General features: G+C 36.5%; 1 protein-coding gene across 3 annotated transcripts in view; it reads right to left on the reverse strand.

Annotated features, from left to right (window-relative positions):
- Positions 1 to 19,833, reverse strand: part of LOC119658275 (homeobox protein Nkx-2.1) — a 121,036-nt gene that overhangs the window by 90,564 nt on the left and 10,639 nt on the right. For all 3 annotated transcript variants that reach the window (XM_038065568.1, XM_038065567.1, XM_038065566.1), the window contains one exon: positions 16,441 to 16,655. In XM_038065568.1, coding sequence (XP_037921496.1) covers positions 16,441 to 16,655 — 215 coding nt within the window. The remainder of the gene's footprint in view (positions 1 to 16,440; positions 16,656 to 19,833) is intronic.

Genomic DNA, 19,833 nt, shown 5'->3' on the forward strand with positions numbered 1-19,833 from the left:
AGCTATAAGGTTTCCTTTAGAGTTATGACAAACTTTGAGGTAACAAATAAGTACAAATATGTAGCAAACCTTCACATAACTTTTGAGTAGTCCGTGGCTGATTCTATTCTTCCAAAGGTTTCAAAAAACTGAGTCCCAGCTTTGTGTAAATTTTCATAAGTTAAAAGCTCAAGCCCTCTGAATTGAAATGTTTGTTTATTATAAAAAATCTTCTGAAGCAGTAATTGCTGGAAAATAATTTTTTTCCAAAGGTGATTCATTGGTTCACTCAAAAGCTAATAAATTCGATTGTAATAATATAATACCAAATGAGTTATCGAGATAGGATAAGATAAAAAAGGTTTTTTCCTAGCCCTCTTTTCTCGATTCTGAGTAAAATGTCTGCCAAATGGCAATCAATCTTGAATCAATAGTCAGAACAACTCTTCACGATAACTTGAAGGATTAAACCAGAAGAACTCCGGAAAAAATGAGACGGCTAATTTTTCTAAATAGTGCCACCTTTGATCGTTGTATTCGATAAAGTAAGACTTTTCTTCTATTTTTATGCGAAATCTTTATCTTCACTCTTTCTCAATTGAGCAACCGCATCCCGCAATTTAGGAAGCCCTGTCCTTTCCCAGTGGGCCCTTCCAAATTCTTATGGAGTTTTACAGGTCGCCGCCTTTGAGCAGGCATCTGGGAATTCTTCCGCCAGCCATGTGCTCTCCATGGCCTGCAGCGTAAATCACTATCAGAGATGATTTGTACAATAGCTTACAATTTTGATCTGCTGGCATCTTTTGGCTTATGTACTCTAAATATTGAATAATATTTGGCAGACCATCGTCTTGCCTTAACCCGAAACCTGCGCCGAAGTATCTTATTATCTCGTTTATAGCTTTTCTATTTGCTACAAAACCTCATCTTAGGCATAGCATAATTTTTTATCTTCTAGTGGAACAAACCCAAGTATGTTTCCTCCTCGAATAATGTCCCAATATGCCTCCCCCAATCGATAAACCTCGATGAACCTTAACCTAGTTGAACCTCTGTAGCATTTGCTCAAGCTGCAGCTCCATAAACGGAATATCTCCTCAAAAAATGATAGAGATAGAGCTTCAGCCTCCCAATCTCGTTACTCTAGGTTCGAATCTCAGTCGTCATGGATGTATCTGCTGTGACCTTATCACTTGCACAGCATTAAGTGCGATGATAATGAAACTGAAGCACAGCCTGACTGTATGGATGCCCTATACTCCACTAAAGAATGAATAGGAAACACTATCGAAGAAACTTGGAAGTAAAATTTCCCTCGATATTATTCAATATCTTTCCAGTCCAATCCATAGTTTTTTTAAATTCGTAATTGCATACATAACATTAAAATTGAAATAAAAGTCCGAATTTGGTCAGTTTTGAATTAGAATCCATTCATTTTCCTTGTTGTGCAAATACTTTTGTTGCTGTCAGTTATATTTATTTTCTTTGCCTTCCTTATGTGATCTGTATTGCGTGGGATTAAATGTTTTGATCTTTTCATTGTATCGTCTAATACGTGTTAAGATGGGCGTTCTTCAACCTCCTTTCTCCTAGGACAATATTAGTGGTCAGATTACATGATATACACATGTGGACATGGCACAAAATACAACAACAACATATGTTAAACATTTTTTTTTTTGGTTGAACTCAAATACGTTTATATATATATGTAAAAGTCCCATCTAGAACCTTTATGTCACATTTTTTCATACCATAGTTTTTCTGCTTCCGGCAAAAGTGAACATAATGACCACTATCGAACCATGATAATGAATTGTTTGTTACCTGAAATTGAAGTCCACACTCTTAATGAGTTTTGGTTTTAATAAGGGAGCGCTACTTGCAATACAGCTCGAGAAACCATGGACTTATTAAGAAATCATTTGGGCCAGCGCTTAATTTCACGATTCAATTGGTAACCTAGTGTGACATCACTTCTTTAGATTTTTTCTCTGGAGTATTGTCAAGTTTTCAAGTACAAGCCAGCTTCAATTGATTCTTAGGAAGCCAACATTACTCGCGTTATTCGTGAGATACCTAATGCTATACTCAACCGCATCTGTCAAAATTAGACCCCTGATGGCCTAATTTGGATCATTTAAAGCATAGCCGCGGGCGAAAGTTAAACAAGATAGTTTTTGAAAAGCAAATGCCATAGATAATTCTTTCCAATCGACTATAAAATTCGATATCATTTTTCTTATTTAAGTTTAAAAACAAAGGTCTAAATGAATCACCCTATAGTAAATAGATATTTATTCTGGAATTTACCTAATGAAAATGATAAAAGAAGTTTTATTTATATTTAAAAACTTTTCTTGAATTACCATGTTTACAGTATTTTTAGATCTGATGGATTTAATAGAAAATTTCAAGGCAAAAAAGAAAGCGTCTCCAATTATTTTACATTTAAAAATTACTTGACAAACGTGCCTAAGATTTCGTATCTTTTAGCTAACATCATCTTTAGACAAAAGTTCTGGTACATGGCTATACTCACATTTCCCGAACTAGTCTAAAAATATTTTACATATCTTTTTGAGTAAGCTTTTTCTCAAGTTTACTCAAAAAGATATGTAGAATAATTTAATTCATCAAGTGAAATATATGCGACGATTCTGGAATATCTGCTTGTGTAAATCATCACACCTGCCTGGCCAACTCCTCCTGCTATTGTCATTTCTACATATCCGCAATTGAGAAAAAATGTTAGCACAGTAATGATCAGTCAATAGATACTGCGATATAGAATTAAGCTTTGGCTGTGACAAACTATTCCCATATTAACCACTGCTTTAAAACTGGATAAATTTAAAGGATTCGCACTTTGCTGTGAATAGGCAAGTGGTCCTTAGAATTAAGGATAAAAACAATTCGAATCATCATCGGTAGGTAGTCGTTTTGTTAACCTTCGAATCAGTTCTAATTATCTCTAATCAAGAGGAACATGCAGCATGGTACAAAACTGGTTCAAAGAATAAATAAAATACATAATAAGGTAATCATATTTTCATATAATAATTTGTATTCTAGAATCTATGACAATTTATTTTCTGAATTTTCAAAGGAATATGCGAATAACCCATTGGATCAGTTTCACGCCAACACTTTATGATCATGATAACAGTGAACAAATGTCATAAAATACTAATATTGTGAAATCCGGTAGTGTCCATTTGGGGGTCTTGCGGCTAACATCTATTCTTGTGATAACGCATAGAAAAAAGTTTCAGTTTTCAAAGATGATTCAAGCCCAAAACGGGAAACAAAGCCGCCAAATCGCAGAAATTTTAAAAATTCACAAAACATTTATGCAAGGGGCACTACAATCGAAGAAAATAACGCAAATAAATCAAAGCCCACAAAAAAGCGCGAAAAAGGCAAACAAAATCAACCTTTAGGAAGCTCGTCGCCCATCACCCATCAGCCCATTTGCTCAGCATCGTGCCTAAAGAAAGCACCTGGCATCCTTAAAATAAGATTTAGCTGATAGACAGTGCAGCGCGTACCCTAAAAAAGTCGGTCTAAACCCAGGCTTTCTCTTAAGAATATTAAAAAGAGAGAGAAATTTCTACCGTAACGATATCAAAATAGTCCCACTTTGAGGTACCGTACATTTTTTGAAGGGGAAGATTTCAAAGGAATTAGAGGGGGAGGGATCTTTTTATTCCTTCCACATACTCTTCCCATCCTTCCTTCCTCTGGAGTTTGGAACATGTTAAGTGGCCATCACTTTTGAAAGTGATAACCTCCCCCTTCCCCCCATAAACTCTTCACCCTCTCCGGCGATAGGTTGGAAAATTCAACCTTTACCATTATTTTACTATTTAAAGAATATTTGTTTTTATGAAACCAAGATAACATATACCCACTCGAAAACCCAGTCACTGGCAGCTGAGGAAACGGTAGAGCATGATGGCAGCTCTTTGACTATAAAGGAATGGATCGCATCTTGTAAATTTCGCGTTTTAAAGTAGTACGGACAGATCCCGAATTTGAATCCTATAGGGAATTGTTGGGCATATTTGAAACAAAAAATAAATAACTATGCAACACCGGCATTAATGAGCCGCATACTGGATGCATGACAATCGAATCACCATGATACTAAGCCAAAGAGGATAACACATTTGAAAAAAAACTAAGAGTTATTTATTTCCCTAAGTACTAATCACCAAAAACTGGTGCAAAATTGAACCAATGCCCCTTGATAAGTCTTATTAACTTTTAGGAAGAACCAAAGTGAAAATATTACTTTTTGTTTTATCTCATGTAATAATAGGCTTCGTTCAGGAAATTATTCTCAGGAAATTAGAATCCATGTGTATACGTTCTAACTCACTAGATTGATTTTTGCAATCTAAATATGCCTAGTAAGACTATTAGATACTGGAGATTCAGATTTTCCTCGATAGTTGTAGGATCATTTAAAATTGTATTTGAATAAAGCAAGTTGGGAAATCGGAAGCTGGACGCTGTAGGTATGAAAGGTTTTGTGTAGTTCTTTTGTAAAGCCATTTGAATGTGCATTTGTCCCATTGGAGCCTAGCAGGTAATATATGTATATATTATACGAGAATATCCACTTTTGAGTGATATTGAAATTCAAAGTTTCGAATTTGAACAGAAACGGAAACTTTGACCTATTATAACTTTGTTAGTAATAGTGCGTTTTCCACCAAATTTGGCAGGATTATGCTCTATAGCATAGTCTATATTGCTGATGCTAGGATGAACTTAAGGAGTGTTTTGCAGCCAATTACCAAAAATTATAGCAATATACTATTATTAACTTTATTTGAACAGATATCCGTTTGAAGGGTAGCCTAGGCACCATATGGTGGCAGCTTCTTGATTTTTTCAGCTTTTAGGCTGAGTAGTTTCTGAGAATGGGTTCGTTAAATAAATGGTCACTCTCGACCCACCGCACTCCCACCTTTCCAACAAATGTCAAAACTAAGCCCTGCTTCGGAAAGTACTACCCGAGAACTTTCATTGTAAAATGTAAATTGTAAAATGTATATCCCCCTTAAATTCGACGTAGAATGATGTAACTAACTGATTTAACCGATTTTAATACAGTTTTGTTTTACACAAAACCCCACTTGTAATCGATATCGATCTATAGTTGACACTACGTCCTTAAAATTTCAAATCGATTCAAATAAAACTGGCTCAGATTTGATCGCTGAAAGAGAAGAATCTGTCCCGTAAACGATCTGAAGACTTATAAAATACATAAAAATATATGTACTCAACTGTTCGATTTTTTTTCGATAAAAAATGGCCGTTTTATAGGTCAAAAACCACAGTTTTCTTAGTAAAAAATCAAACTATTAATTTTGATTGCTCGTCATTTTACAAAGAGGCAAATTTTTATAAATTGTTCAATCAAACACTAGCTTTAATATAAAAACATAAAAATAAAAATACGGTACAATCCTTTCCAACAAAAAAAATGCTGACAGTTTTTCAATGTAAGCACTTTAAGATGATATGATGACCGTTTAAACAAATTTCGTAGTTTTCATAAAAAAAAATCGTGAAAGTAACCTATTTTTGTCCTAACAAGCAGGGTTAACCTCTTAAGGATTACTTCTCAATCAAATCAGTGAAATTAATTTCCACTATCCTATAGTTTCCCGGGGAAAGCATGGAAACTAAATGTTCTTAGGACATTATTTTGAATTTACACTTTTTCTGAATAGATCAATTTTCCATATTGGACACGGAAAATGAATTCTTAACTGAAATGTTAACTTGTTCGTAGCTATTAATAAAAAAATAATTCTAGATTTTGATTACTTCAAAAGAACTAAGACGTTAATATACATAATTAAAAAACTGTTTAGTTTATGGGAAATTCTGAAGTAACGTAAAGAAAAAGGTTTGCTTTGAAAATTTCAGGAGCCCCTTTACTCATCAAAGTACTCAAAATTCTTTATGAATCCTCTCCCCACTTCCTTGTTCTAGTATATCGGTAAGTTCCGATTTGTATGTATAACGGTAGTACCTATCAGAATAATTGTTCTTACTTTATTCGCCCTTCGGTCCAATTACTATTCATCATCGTACCAAGTTCAGTTGAATGCCATCGAGCGTAATCGTTAGCAACACATGTCTGACCCCGAAGTATGAATTAAAAACTTTTCCTCTTCAAATTCTCTGCATCCCACTGACACTGAAAGCTCTTTTCCCCATTTTTTCCATTTATTTTTTTAAAGTCAGCCGGCAACGTTAGAATTCGTCAGGAAGGGTAGAGCGGCATTTGCGATAAATAAGTACAAGCATATGACTGTAGATCTATGTAGATACAAATGTGATGCCTAGTTATGCCCAAGTACTATGCCAAACAGTCGGGCAGCCGCCGATTATCCACCGCCATTCAGCATCAGACCAGGTGAGAGACTCAGGCAGGCCAAGGTACAAAAATCAATTTTTTAGCGCGTGCATAAGGCGCGGACTCGGTTAAGCGTGGCATCATCGCCACTAGTCGACGTCTGCAAATATTCTGCAACGCTAACGCTAAGCAACAAACATAACTCAAAATGGAAAAAAAACAACCGAAGATTTTCAACGATTTGTTTTCCCGTCTCGGATTTTTCCCAACAACAAATTTCGCTTACATGTGAGCCTATGTGGAGCGTTTTGAAGTAGATATACTCGTACGTATCCATTCAAAGTCGGAATCCTGGATTTTTATGTGGCTTCCGTTTCGTGTCCTCATTATTGTCACATCATCACTGTCTAGGCTCAACCACATTCTGCAAGTAGAATTTTCTTACGGCCATCCATCCATACATCCATCACCGTTTTTACAATGACAAATAATGTTCCGAGTTCATGTTTGTAGATTCATATTTTGCGAATAACATTATCCGTGATTTAGATTTCCACTGTATGAAAATGGGGAAACCATGTAAAGCCCTGTGCCCATAATCCCTCAGCTGTTTTGCAAGGGAAATAAATCCTGAATGATTCTTTTGCTCGAGAATAAAGTTGAATATATTATTCCACATAACTCGTGATACCCTGGCAGACTCGCATGCTATTTGGCACAAGCAAACAAACGTATAACAAACTCATATCCGCGTCTACATCCCTCAGTACAGCGGGAGTTTAGATTTACTTACATTTGGTACAAAATGGTGCATTTGCACAAATTGATATGTAATGTGTACGAAATATGGATTTACTATGTTTTCGAGAGTAAGTAAAGATCGCTGAAAGTGTATGGTTTCGAGGGAAGATAGTAACTACTTAGGAAAATGGGGGAAATTCAAGAATAAATATTTTAGAGATATTTGGAATCGGAAAACCGTTAAGTAAAAAAGAAACAAACGGACGAACATTTTGGATAAGAAATATTTCCGGAATAAAATTAAATGCAAGGAAAACACGAAAGAATGGAAAAATCCTAGGAAATGGAGCAAATTGTTGAGCTTTATATGGTTTCAACTGAAGAGTTAGTTTTCAGTTGTGATGTTGATGGTAAATAATAGTTAAATTAATTATCATCCCGTATCTCGTCAGTACCGATTGTGGTATCCTGTATCATACACTGAAAATAGAAAATAACTTACAGAAACTAAACAGTGGAAAACCTCATAGCAAAAATGCTACCTTAACAATATCGGTAGTATATGTAAACTCTGCCATTCATTATTAATCATGTAGAAATCAAGACTTTTTACTCTCTTTAACAAAATATTCGCTGGTAAAAACTGAAAACAGTCAATACGAAACGAGGAAAGGCCGGCCGAAAGAAGCAATGATGGCTTGATACACTGGATGGCAATTTGAGAGTCTCGCAACTCGATCCACATCAAGTCTTTGACCGAGTAAAATGGCACAACCGATCAAGACCAATCGACTCCGCTTCTCAACCGGATTTCGGATCAAAATTGAATGGTAATAAAAGCATTTCATGCGAGTCCACTCCAATTGGAAGGTTGGTTTATCAGGGATAAGGCTCGACCATAATGGGGCCAGAGTCACAAAGCCACGAAAACCACGTTCGATTCGGCCTGCCAGCTACGCCAGAACAGCTTACAATGCACTCGGCTGCCAGTTGAACTGAAAGCACCATCTAGTCTAGTCTAAACGAACATGACATCCTCGCTCACATCCTGAATAAACATGTCTGGCTGGTTAGTCGAATCATTTTTCATTCAATCACCGAGCGCCTGAACAGTCAAAACTGACAGACCAACTGTATTCCATAGCCATTACGGCCGCCGGTCAAGTACGGACTTTTCATTAAATAAATAAATTCATTAAAAATAAATTCATAATGGAAGGATCTGAAACAATCTCAGTGAAAATAAAATTAAGAAAAAATAACACTAAGAACGGAGAGTCTATCTGCATGCAGATTAGGAGAGCAGTGGATTCAATATATGAAACCCTGAGGTTCTTGAAGCTACGGCTTCTCCCATTTAGGCAACTTTCCTACCTAGGATCTCATCACCTCACTGACCTGAATTAAACAAGGTACGAACAAATTCTTATCTTCAAAGCAGCCAGCGATTAATAAACGCATGTGCAAGCTGACGTTATCACTCTTGCCTTCTGGCTTGAAAAATACGGTTCCGTACTACTGCATGCAAAATAATTTTTGTGGCGACTCACTACCATTGTGTTGAGGAAATTGGAGGAATCCTGATTCCACCATCCACTTGATGATGAACCGGACCAGTTAGGAACCAACTTACTTCCACTGTTTGTGGTCTACAAACCTCTCAGTATTGAGCAAGCACCCTAGTTATGAAATTATGTTACTTGCGGCTTCGTCCAGGGCAGAGGAAACTCATCAGATCCTGCCCTACATCTGCCCTGGGAATAGCGTGACCGAAGTACCTACAAGGTCCTTATACGGACGACCGATATCAGTAAAATCAAAAGGTGTAGAGTCAAATAAAGTGTTGGTGTCTCTAGTGCCCCCATCCAAGGTAGGGGACAAAATTAGTGGCTTCGCTGAAGATTATGTAGGCACCCTGCAATGGCGCAAATAATCAAACTTTTTTAAAGTCTGTGTTCTGAACCCATCACGAGAATAATGGAATATCAAATAGTTTATCTTACATCCTCATAGCAAAATTAGCTTTTATTTTAACGGATTTGAAACTGCTTGTATTCCAACCTTTAAAATATTCCTTCCATTTAATTTTCGTTCATTTTAAAAACAAATTAGTGAAAAATCCAGAAAGCAAACAAATAACAATTCCTTTTGACTAAAGGTTACCAGCAGATTTAAAGGCCTCCTTCCGAAAAAGAGGAGAACCGATTTCCGGCATTCGTTTAGACGTTTTAGCAATTAAAAATCTTTTGGCAAAAAAAGGAAAATATCTGCATGTTTAAACTACTTTTCACTCATTAAGTTCCGGGTTTGCCATTCTGAGTAGTAAATCCCAAATTCATTATTGCTAGGAGTCCCAATTCTACTACATTGACCATATATTTTATACCTTTTATAGCTTCACTTGTTTAAGAGCAATCTGAATATTTGAAACTGTAAGTCAAAGTTGAGATCATATAGTAATTTCCGCGAATAGAATGGGTTCAACATTTCGTATATTTCTTCTGTAAGAACATTTAAGTATAGGACTTTTCCATTTGTACGTAACTGGTAATATACATACATTTAGCATGTCAGACTACTCGCTTTAATGGGATATTGACATTCAGTGTTTTCAGTGTTTTGCAGTAACATTTGCAGTACATAAAAGACACAAAAAATTGAGCGACTATAACTTCGTCAATAATAGTGGGATTTTCACCAAACTTGACAGTATCCTGCTTTATATCATAGGTTATGTTATTATCCATACTAAATTTTATAATTCTAGGATATATTTAAGCGGGGTCTCCACTCAATTCCCATAAAATATAGCAATATACTATAATTAACTTCACTTCAGGAGATATCGGTATAAAGGGTATATTGAGTCCAGGACACCATCTAGGGACAGTTTCATAAATTTTTTCTAATTTTTCGGTCGAAAGTTTCTGAGAATGGGTCCGTTAACAAATGATCAGATCACTTTGCAGCCCCCACTCCCCCTTCATAAACAATGTTGAAAATAATACTGGATTTAGAAAGTAGTAATCGAAACCATTCATTTTATACTCCACATGACTATATTCAATGGAAAAAAATTGAAACCACCTTTTGCATGTGTGCATGAACGTAGAACAATGTTAGTCACTGCATGTGTGGGCGTTAACAGTTCCCACCTTCCCACCAAATTTCGTGTCAATTAGTGTAACCAGGCATGTGATAGACAGATGGACAGACTTATATTGACCATGGTTTTAAGGCTCTGTGTAAAACAGAATCTGTGTGAGAGGCCTGCTAAACCTCACATAAGAAAATTTGATAGTCAGGAACGTTTAGGTCTATATGCTATCAATTTTTATTTCTGGTTAAATGTTTCCTTTTTCCAATTGACATCTTGTTAGGACAATTCAATGTAGAAACAGGTCGACCAAGAAAATGCATTCAATGGCTTTAAAAACAAAAGTGATTGTTTTGAAATAAAAGCTTCGGAGAAATGCTAGGGCGTTCACCTCAGCCGCCGCAGCAGTAGGCAAGGATAATTGACGTATGGACAGCGTCAGGAAGTAAGTAATTTAGTCCAAACAAAAAGACAGAAAAGTGTCTTCACGCTAAATATTGACGCTGAAAAGACGGGGGGACTCGCAAGAGCCCTTCGCAAAAAGCGAATTGATATTTGTGCTCTATAAGAAAGGCGATAGTGTCGTGCCCAAAGTTGCAACATAAAATACGAACGCGATAAAAGTCCCTATAAACAACACAGGTAAGTCGACCTGAGGGCAAAAAAATGCCCTCTGGCAGCTTCTCATATCGCCATTGCCGGCGACCTTAATGGTCTTGTAGGTCGAAAGACAGACAGCATCAGGTGGGAAAGGGTTTGGCGCACGCAATAAGGGTGTCGAACTATAGTCGATTTTGTGGACACTCACGACCTGGCACTTGTCAATGCATGGTTTATCCAACGATTATTTCATCTTCCTTTATTTTATATTGGGCACAATAAAATGCAAATCGACTATATCCCCATAAGACACTGACATTTTATCACCGTCACTGACTTAAAAGCCATTCCCTATGAGACCATCGTAGGCAAACGTTGATTGCTGTTTTGCGAATCAGGCCATCGATAAAACAGCGTGAGGAACGCACTGCTCAACCACGCATTAAACGGTGGCGAGAAAAAAAGAAGGAATGATTTCGCTTATGCGATTATTCAATGTATGCGTGACATTTCATAGTCTGCATATGTATGTCTACCAAATTTCATCACATAGCCAGTTCCGAGATAAGTAAGTGCGGAGGCAGACGGGCGGGCAACGTGATGCATCAGTGGCTGCGTGACCGCGGTATGTCCGGGCAAACGACATTGTAAAGGTATTCGATCTCTTTCACGACTTTTCTATAGGGCAGAAAAGAAAATACTACGATGATAATAACTAACAGCGCCACTGACAAATTCCATGCTTGATAGATGCGATCACTCTCTCCAAAATTCTTTTAAGTTTTATCTTTGTCCAAAATTCATTGATATTCATCCTTTCTGTATAATGCTTCAAATGGATTCTCTCTAACGGTTTATTATGAAATTAATGAAAACCAGGTTAAAAGCAATTTTACATTTAAAGGGACCATCCCTTGTTGCATCATTTGCAACCAAATAGTGTACCTAAATATAGTACAGAAATCTGAGTAAAGGAACTTTTCGAGCCGTTCGAAAATTGCAACGTTAATTAGAACCGGTGTTCTAACATCCGCTCGAATATTTGATGACCTTCAAGCACGTTTTTCTAAAAACTGTACCTTAAAAACAGGTCCCATGCAATCTCAAAATTTATCGAACGAATTCTTTTAAAACTTTAGTGACATGTTTGGAACACATTTCTACGGTCTCCAAACTGAGATAATTGTCGTAGTTTATTAAGCGGTTTCTACTACATTGAACAAGTCGTGAAAAAACACTAATAATCAGAAAAAACAAGTTAAGAAAATGCGAAAATTTTACCTTTAGAATTTTTTTCATTAACTCTATCTTAAGTTCTATACTAAAATGCCTTTTAACTTTTTTGGTTCAAATGAGTAGATCGCCCGCTATCGTGCCACCCGAACATCACCTTTTTTGGGTGGAGAAGTTAACGTATACTTTAACAATGAACGACGATATTGGGCTGAAAAATTTTAAAGTGTGTTCAAGCTATCAATGAATATGTGATTACAAGAACCCAACACAATGAATTTATTCAGGGAATTTTACAGCAAACACGATTTACTATGGGAGAAGTCTAGCTTCCTCCAAATCGTCGTACAACAGGAGCGTGATTAGCTTGCATTTTTACAACAATTAAATACATCGCGGTTATTTATTTTTATTTTTTTGAAACGATTTAACGGTCAACGGTTTTTATGCAAATTTTTCTTTATGCAAACATCGGACCTAATAATATTTTACAAAGGGTATATCGTTGATTGGTTTTGACGATAAGAGCAACTACAAGTCTCAAATCTAAGATCAGAAACAGACTCTGCTCTGATTTGATCAATTTTGTTCAGAACTGTCAATCTTTCTTCCTTTACTAACATAAAGTTTGCTAATTTGATTTTCACTACTTTTTAATCCTCCGCCTGTGAACTGTTTCAAAAAGTTTCCACTGAATTCGTTTCTGATGAATGTTTTCCATCTTGTGAGTCTCCTATTCCTTTTTTAAATCCCTGTATTATTAGCTCCCTTATCTACAATGTTAATCTTGGCGTCGGTTGCCGCCCTGATAAACTTATCAGTCAGTATTATCTCCAATAATAATAATAATCGTTAGATCGAAAATCCAATTGAATCTAGGCTTCATTCAATGTCGTAACTGTATATGTGGCCAGCATAGCGCACGCCTTATTACCCTGACTTCCTAGATACGAAAATTACCACTCCATGTCTTTCCCTTCCTCTCGTTTTAAAACACTTTAAAAGTGTAACCCTTTAATTGCCTTGGTAGCCTGGTCTAAGGTTACATAATTTAGCAAGTGCTCACACGACCTGTTCCTGTGGCGGCTAGAGACTGTCTTCGAACGGACTGGGAGTAGGGTCATCCAATGGACGAGTTTTCCTGCTAGTCATGTGTTGGAGAGAAGCAAATCTGGGGGGAAAATAAACCGAAGCATCAGTCCGGGAATCGTCCTCCCTGCACTAGAAATGGTGTTAAAATTGTGTGACCAATAGGCAGCTTAGTCATTAGTAGACTCAGTATACCTTGGGTACCTTCAATTTTAATTAAGACCCTTACCCTTATGGACGGATAATAACAGTGAACATTTTTCCCGAATTACTCTTGAGGCCAAGACCAAGAAAGAAGAGGTGCTAGGGACAGGCGCATCATCGGAGGACGAGTTGCTGGCATCCAGCCAGGAGACAGTAGCCATCGATGGTAGTACAGTCAGTGCCAGTCGTAGCATCGCTATGCTGAAACGAATAACAGGGACCTCCGGCAGCGAGGCGTCAGACGGGCTAGTGGTTTCCAGCTTAGAAACGTTGTTAGACTTTATTTTACGAAAAAGACACAACAATAATTAAATAAGTAGTTTGGTATAATCCTTTTTTGATGGGTGCTTACAACAGTTATATTCAAAATTTGCTTATAGCGCTGAATCCAGGCTCAATGTTGAACATTGAACCGGACGATTGGTGGAGCTGCTAGAGAGACAAACTAAATTTCTATTGCCGAAATTAGAACATATGAACTTCATTTTTCTTTGGTTATACCAAGAGAATGCACAAGAAAAAAGATTTTAAAACCAAAAATACTGGTCTATGTAAACTTTTCTCGAATATATATCGCTTATCGATCCCTGGATCTCTGAAATCGTCATACTGTGTCCAAACATTGATTTCTTTACTATAAATACACGCCGCCTATTTCATGAATCCTCACGAAATAGGAAAGAAATTTCAAAAAACTACAAAGTGCACGAAATAGGAAATTAGAGTAAAAAGTATTTTGCAATGAAATTTTTATCTTTTTTTTTCAAATCACTATGGAAGCTTTTGAGTTCGAAATAAATGTTCTGAATAGAATGTCACCGCAGCATACCCTAAGCCTTAAGGGGGTCATCCCGTGTGTCGGATTGGAGAAATCGATTTTTTTTGCATGAATTGTATCAATACCTATATAGTGGACAATATGTGGGCAAAGGGATTTTCCGATATTCCGAGTAGTTCAGAAATTATAGTGTTAAACAGGTAAGGAGTTTGCAGCCGCGGCTAGAGTACTCGATGAGAAAGAGCATCGAATCTTTTTTTACCTGAGCCTTCTAAATTCGAACACAGGTATAAATATAAAAAGATGGAAAACCAATCAATTGTCTAAACTTATTTGCTATTTGAAATAAAAAGGATAATCCAGTCTAGAGTGAGCACTGAAAGGCCTTCAAGCTATACTGAGTTATAGTTTGTTGTAAATATTGTGCTGTTTGTGTGTTCAGTGATTTTTTTATATGGATCGTACGAAGGGAGATCGCTTTAACGTCCAACGTCATACTCGCACTAAAAAACGAGTATTTCATGAGAATCGATACTTATCAGAGAAGAAAAAGGACTTCGCAACAACATCAGCAAAGAAATTTTTAGCAAGCATGAACATGGATGTTCCAATTGCGACAAGTTTTGTATATTGGATTTTGCTCCGGTATTTCTTCAAGTTTCTGCAAATAATAAAATGTACGTAGTAGTAAAAAAGGAATGCGCAGGACATGTCGAGAAAAGAGTGGGAACGTGGCTTAGAAATGCAAAGAAGAATCACAAAGGCATGGGTGGAAAAGGGGCTGGAAGACTTACTGATAAGGTTATTAATGACCTCACTACATTTTTTGGGCTAACTATTTGTCGACACGCAAATTCGATAGAAGGAATGAAGCAAGAAATTTGGGCAACTTTCCTCCGTAAATGTTCTACAGATGAAAATCCTCAACATCAAAATTGTCCAGCAGGCGAGGACAGTTGGTGCAAATGGCGCAAAGCTAAAGGAGAACTGGATAGTTTCCACCACGAGAAGGCACCTTTGACTGAAGAAGTTTCAACAGTCATCAAACCAATCTACGAAGATTTATCACGAGATGATCTTTTGTACAGATGTTTAGGAGCAGAGACCCAGAATAACAATGAGTCGTTAAATGCATTGATTTGGACTTTCGCTCCTAAACACCCTCATTCTGGGGCCAAGGATGTAGAAATAGTCACTTTTCTGGCTGTAATTATTTTCAATGAAGGATTCAATGACATTTTCAAAATCCTAGTGACAATGGAATGTCAAGTTGGTCACATATATCAGGTTTATGCCGACCGCCTAAATGGAGCGCGAATTTGGCGGTCCGAACGACGATCGACTGACCTCTCTAAAAGAGCCAGAATTGAAACCAGAGGGCAACAATCGGCCTTACAAGACTTTTTTGAAGAAACGGAGGGTGCTCTCTATGGACCAGGTATAGCAGATTAATGCTGAGTTTAAATTTTACTGTTGATAATGACATTTAAATTTTCAAATGCGTTTTTCTCGAAACTGCATCTTGAAAATCGGCTGCCACCATAGCTATCCAACCAAATTCTTTGAAATTTTCACGACTTCTTTAATACATATTTCTACGGTCCGCAAACTAGGATAATTGCAATCGGACAGGTAGTTTTTTTTTAATTCATAAAAAAAAGCCGTAAAAAAACACCAAAATCCAAAAAATTAAGTTTAAAAGCCCACCAAAAATTTACCTTTTAATATTTTCTAATTATCCTAGTTTGCGGACCGTAGAATATTGTCCACATTAAAATGAGGTTTAGTTTTTTTTCTTCAGATAAACACAGCGCCCTCTAGCGTGGCAGCAGAAAAACACCTTTTTTTGGAGATGGGTGCAAAAATTGACACGAATTCCGAAAACTAGCTATGATATCAAGCTGAAAAATTTATCACATATACTAGAGATATCAATAAACATATGGTGAAAAGATCGCGTTTCTATCTTTATCCAGTCCTCCAAAATAATTTTTCAAAAAAAGACAAAAAAAACGGCATTCACACGGGATGACCCCCTTAAATCCTTTCTACTCTATTTGTACAAATCCAGTACAATACAATATTTACATATAATAGCATTATCCCAGTTCGCAGAGAGTATCATCTGCTAACAATCATTTTGAATGCTGCTCCTAATTTTAGGTTCGAATGACAGATAAAAAATGACTTAATAATAAATGAAATATATATAATTCAGACAGATTCTTTCGGAGTTTCTCCCAACACTTATAACCAATAAACGCTTCCAGATGAAAGCCAGAAATTAATATTCCTATAGTAAAGTCATGTGATAATTACAGAAAGTCAACTTACTTGCGAATCGTGGATCATTCGCCGTTGATCCATACCATCCCGCTGAACTTCTCATATCCGTATAGTGACCAGCTAACGACAAATTGTCCGTGGGCGCACAATAACTTTGTACACCGGGACTGTGATATAGCGGACCCATTGCATACGGATTTGCCATTCCTGTGCTACCTCCTAATGCACTAGGTGAATTTACGCTGCTACCGCTTGAATTTGACCTGGAAATCAAATAAAGTGACACAAATTACTAAATTAGCCATTTTTGAAGTGAATTTAGTAGCCAGTCTTTCAAGTGAAGTGGCTATAATTTCCTTTATTTCAACAAAAACCGTATTTCAGGAATCAGTTGTTATCTTCTTCTAAGGAAGACATCCTTCTTTTTTCGTTTCATAACTTTCTAAATTTTTGTTTCCCCAAACAGAGCCTTTAATCAATGAAAGTCAATAAAGAATCATTTATTTAGCAAGGCGAAAATACGAAAAGAAGTGATTTCTTGAAATGTGATATAGACAAAGCTAAACGCCATACACTGTTCCCCGTTTTGCTCATATCCATTTTCTTCAAACTAAAATTTAGTAAGACAGTCACCATATATGCCTTCTTCTTTCGCTTCTAATGCCGGGCTTGCCCCCAGAATCGGACGTAAATAATTACCTCCAGGATACATAGACGGTCCCCGAAATTCCATTCGTATCATGAATCAGTAATTTTTTTGAAGGTGGCTATAAAAACTTAAATTATTTAGACAATGATACCTCATTTTTTGAATACCCAATTTATTTGCTTCCTACAATGAAAGCATCCAATTAGAAATCACCTGGTCTGAGTGTAGGCGAAACCAACTCGTAAATCCATTAACCGAGATTTGTCAATTCATTTATTCATTTTAATTAAAAAAATTAATCGAGTTTTTGAGAATATGAAAATTGTTTGATGTGTCTCGGCAAAATACTTTCAAATAATCTCTACAATTAGCAGCGACTCATATGAACATTTTCTCTATTAGTTATAATATATAATTTGGACAAAATTCATACAAGTAATAATGAAAAATTTCACTAATGGTTTACATCATTCACCTTCCCACGTTAACTCTAAAAATATAATTATATTTGGTGTAGGAGACAATAAAATATATTTCAGTGTTTCATTACAATCCAAATATGTACAAAGGGGATCTTCAATGGAATTAATAAAATTTTTAGAAGGTTTGGATATATATATGTATATGTTTTACCTTTTCAAAATGCGAACTAAAAAAAATTGTCCTTAGGTGATACAATGATTTCACTATTCTATTCACAAATGGAAGATATCAAGAGACTCTTGTTCATAACAATCGCAACATACGAGGGCGAACATATCAAACATATCCAAAAAAGTGACGAGAATTTGCTGTGCAGCTCCACCAAGACTTGCAGTTTCCTAGAAATGGCATTCGAATTGCAATTGCATTGCCAAACGTAGGAGCCGTAGGAGTGGTTCCTCTCAACTTTTGAGCTGCGGAGGCAAATAAGCCGACTTATTCATCTTTGGCAACTCGATTTTCAATTTCATCGCTGAATGCGAAGGTCATCTCTAGTATGTCCTCCCCCTGCACTCCCCGTCATAGAATCATTCAACATTTACACCTCGTACTCTAGTTTGAAATTTCGCAAAGTACTACATATACAACAAATATCAGCACAAATGCAAAGCGTAAACCAGCCACAACCACACAATGAGACTCAGGTGAAAGAAGTAAATTCCTAGTATTCCTAGTTTATGGGTATTTAATTACTTTTTCTGCCATAATTACAAGATTTAATTTTTTTAATTTTTAATCCAGTAGTAAATCAAATTACTTCACTTACCTTGGTTCAGAGTTCAGAGTTTTAAAGAGAGGAGGAGGGGGCGAGTGAGAGGCGAGTAAAGATATACAATTTTACTCATAATTACTATTTTCATTTCAGTTCCTTTATTTTGCAGGTAACATCGTATAGCAGTGAATGATGAAACACCGTATATAAACGAAACAATCGTACAAATATTAGGGAGAAGCAAATGCAGCTCCTCTACAACGGCAACAACAGTAGTTTTAAAGTAGCAAAAATAGCAAAGACCTTGGCTATTGCAACGGAAGGTCAGAGACCAAATCTCAGTGCTGACAGAAGGGAATCGTGACTGAATGGTATGGTAATGTTACCAGGACTAATAAGCGAAAACTCTGTCTAACAAACCCGAAATTAAACAGAAACCAGTGGCAGCATTAACGATCAGCTACATATGATTGATTCCCAGGATGATCTTTTTAGATGGAAAGGTTACAGATTGAGGATTTGCCTAGTTTGACCCAACTACTAACATACCAACGGGGATTGCTGTGCCATGGATTACTAGGTAACCACTGTATGCCCTGCATAGGGCTTGACTATCGGAAATAGACCCAACATGCTATGGTAAACGTTCATGTAGACCAAATAAAGTGTTCTTTTTAAGATAACACCGCGAATCTCTCATAAAGTACCCTTTACTCTTCAGTAAGCAAACTAGGTATCCATGCCAGCTATAACTTTCTTATGACACAGTTGATCTCGAAGCCCAAGCATATGATGTGCTCACCACTGTTCTGAACGTTCATTCTCAAATAACTCAATCATCAATCGAATGCTCTGAACCTATGAAATTTTTACCAATCGGAAGGAACTTCCAAAAGATATAAATGCGAAGCTCGTGAAACGAAGAAACAATAGGGGTATCAGTGCACACCAGTCTAGTGCTTAAGTTCAAAAAAGAACCAAAACTTCCAATTGGTTCCTTTTTGCAGTTATGATAAATGCAATAAGATGAAGATTGAAAACTATATTAAATAGAAGTGCCAAAAAATTCGGAATCAACTCATATATCATACATAATTTTGTAAAAAAAGCGACATCAACAGATAGGTATTAATTTACTGAAATACCGTCGAAAAATACGGGTCAATACATTGATAGAACAAAGTCTATCATATTTTATTTGACCAGAAAATGTGATGTGAACACCTAATAGCAAGGACTTTCTCGTCAACCACTCTATCGGCTGAAAGATTAATCGAGGAAATTCTAAACGAAATTACGGTTATGAAATAGTATTCAAAAGTATGAAACAAAGGTTTGGTAGAAAAACACAAAACATCGAAGTTGGTTATTGAAAGTATAGAAAAAAAGATTTTACACTTACTTTCCACGCATATGAGGAACATCTACACATACTCTTTGGAAACTCAGTGACCAATTGGCTGTCTATCTGCCAACATTTACTAAAACTAAGATAGTATATCATAGTAAGGTAATAGGTAACAATTTTGGAAATAATTTTAGTGCCAATTCCTCAGTTTCGCACGGCGCGTCCATCATGTGTCCTGTCAGTCTCTGG

Source organism: Hermetia illucens, chromosome 5 (genome assembly GCF_905115235.1).
Source record: "Hermetia illucens chromosome 5, iHerIll2.2.curated.20191125, whole genome shotgun sequence".
NCBI lineage: Eukaryota > Metazoa > Arthropoda > Insecta > Diptera > Stratiomyidae > Hermetia > Hermetia illucens.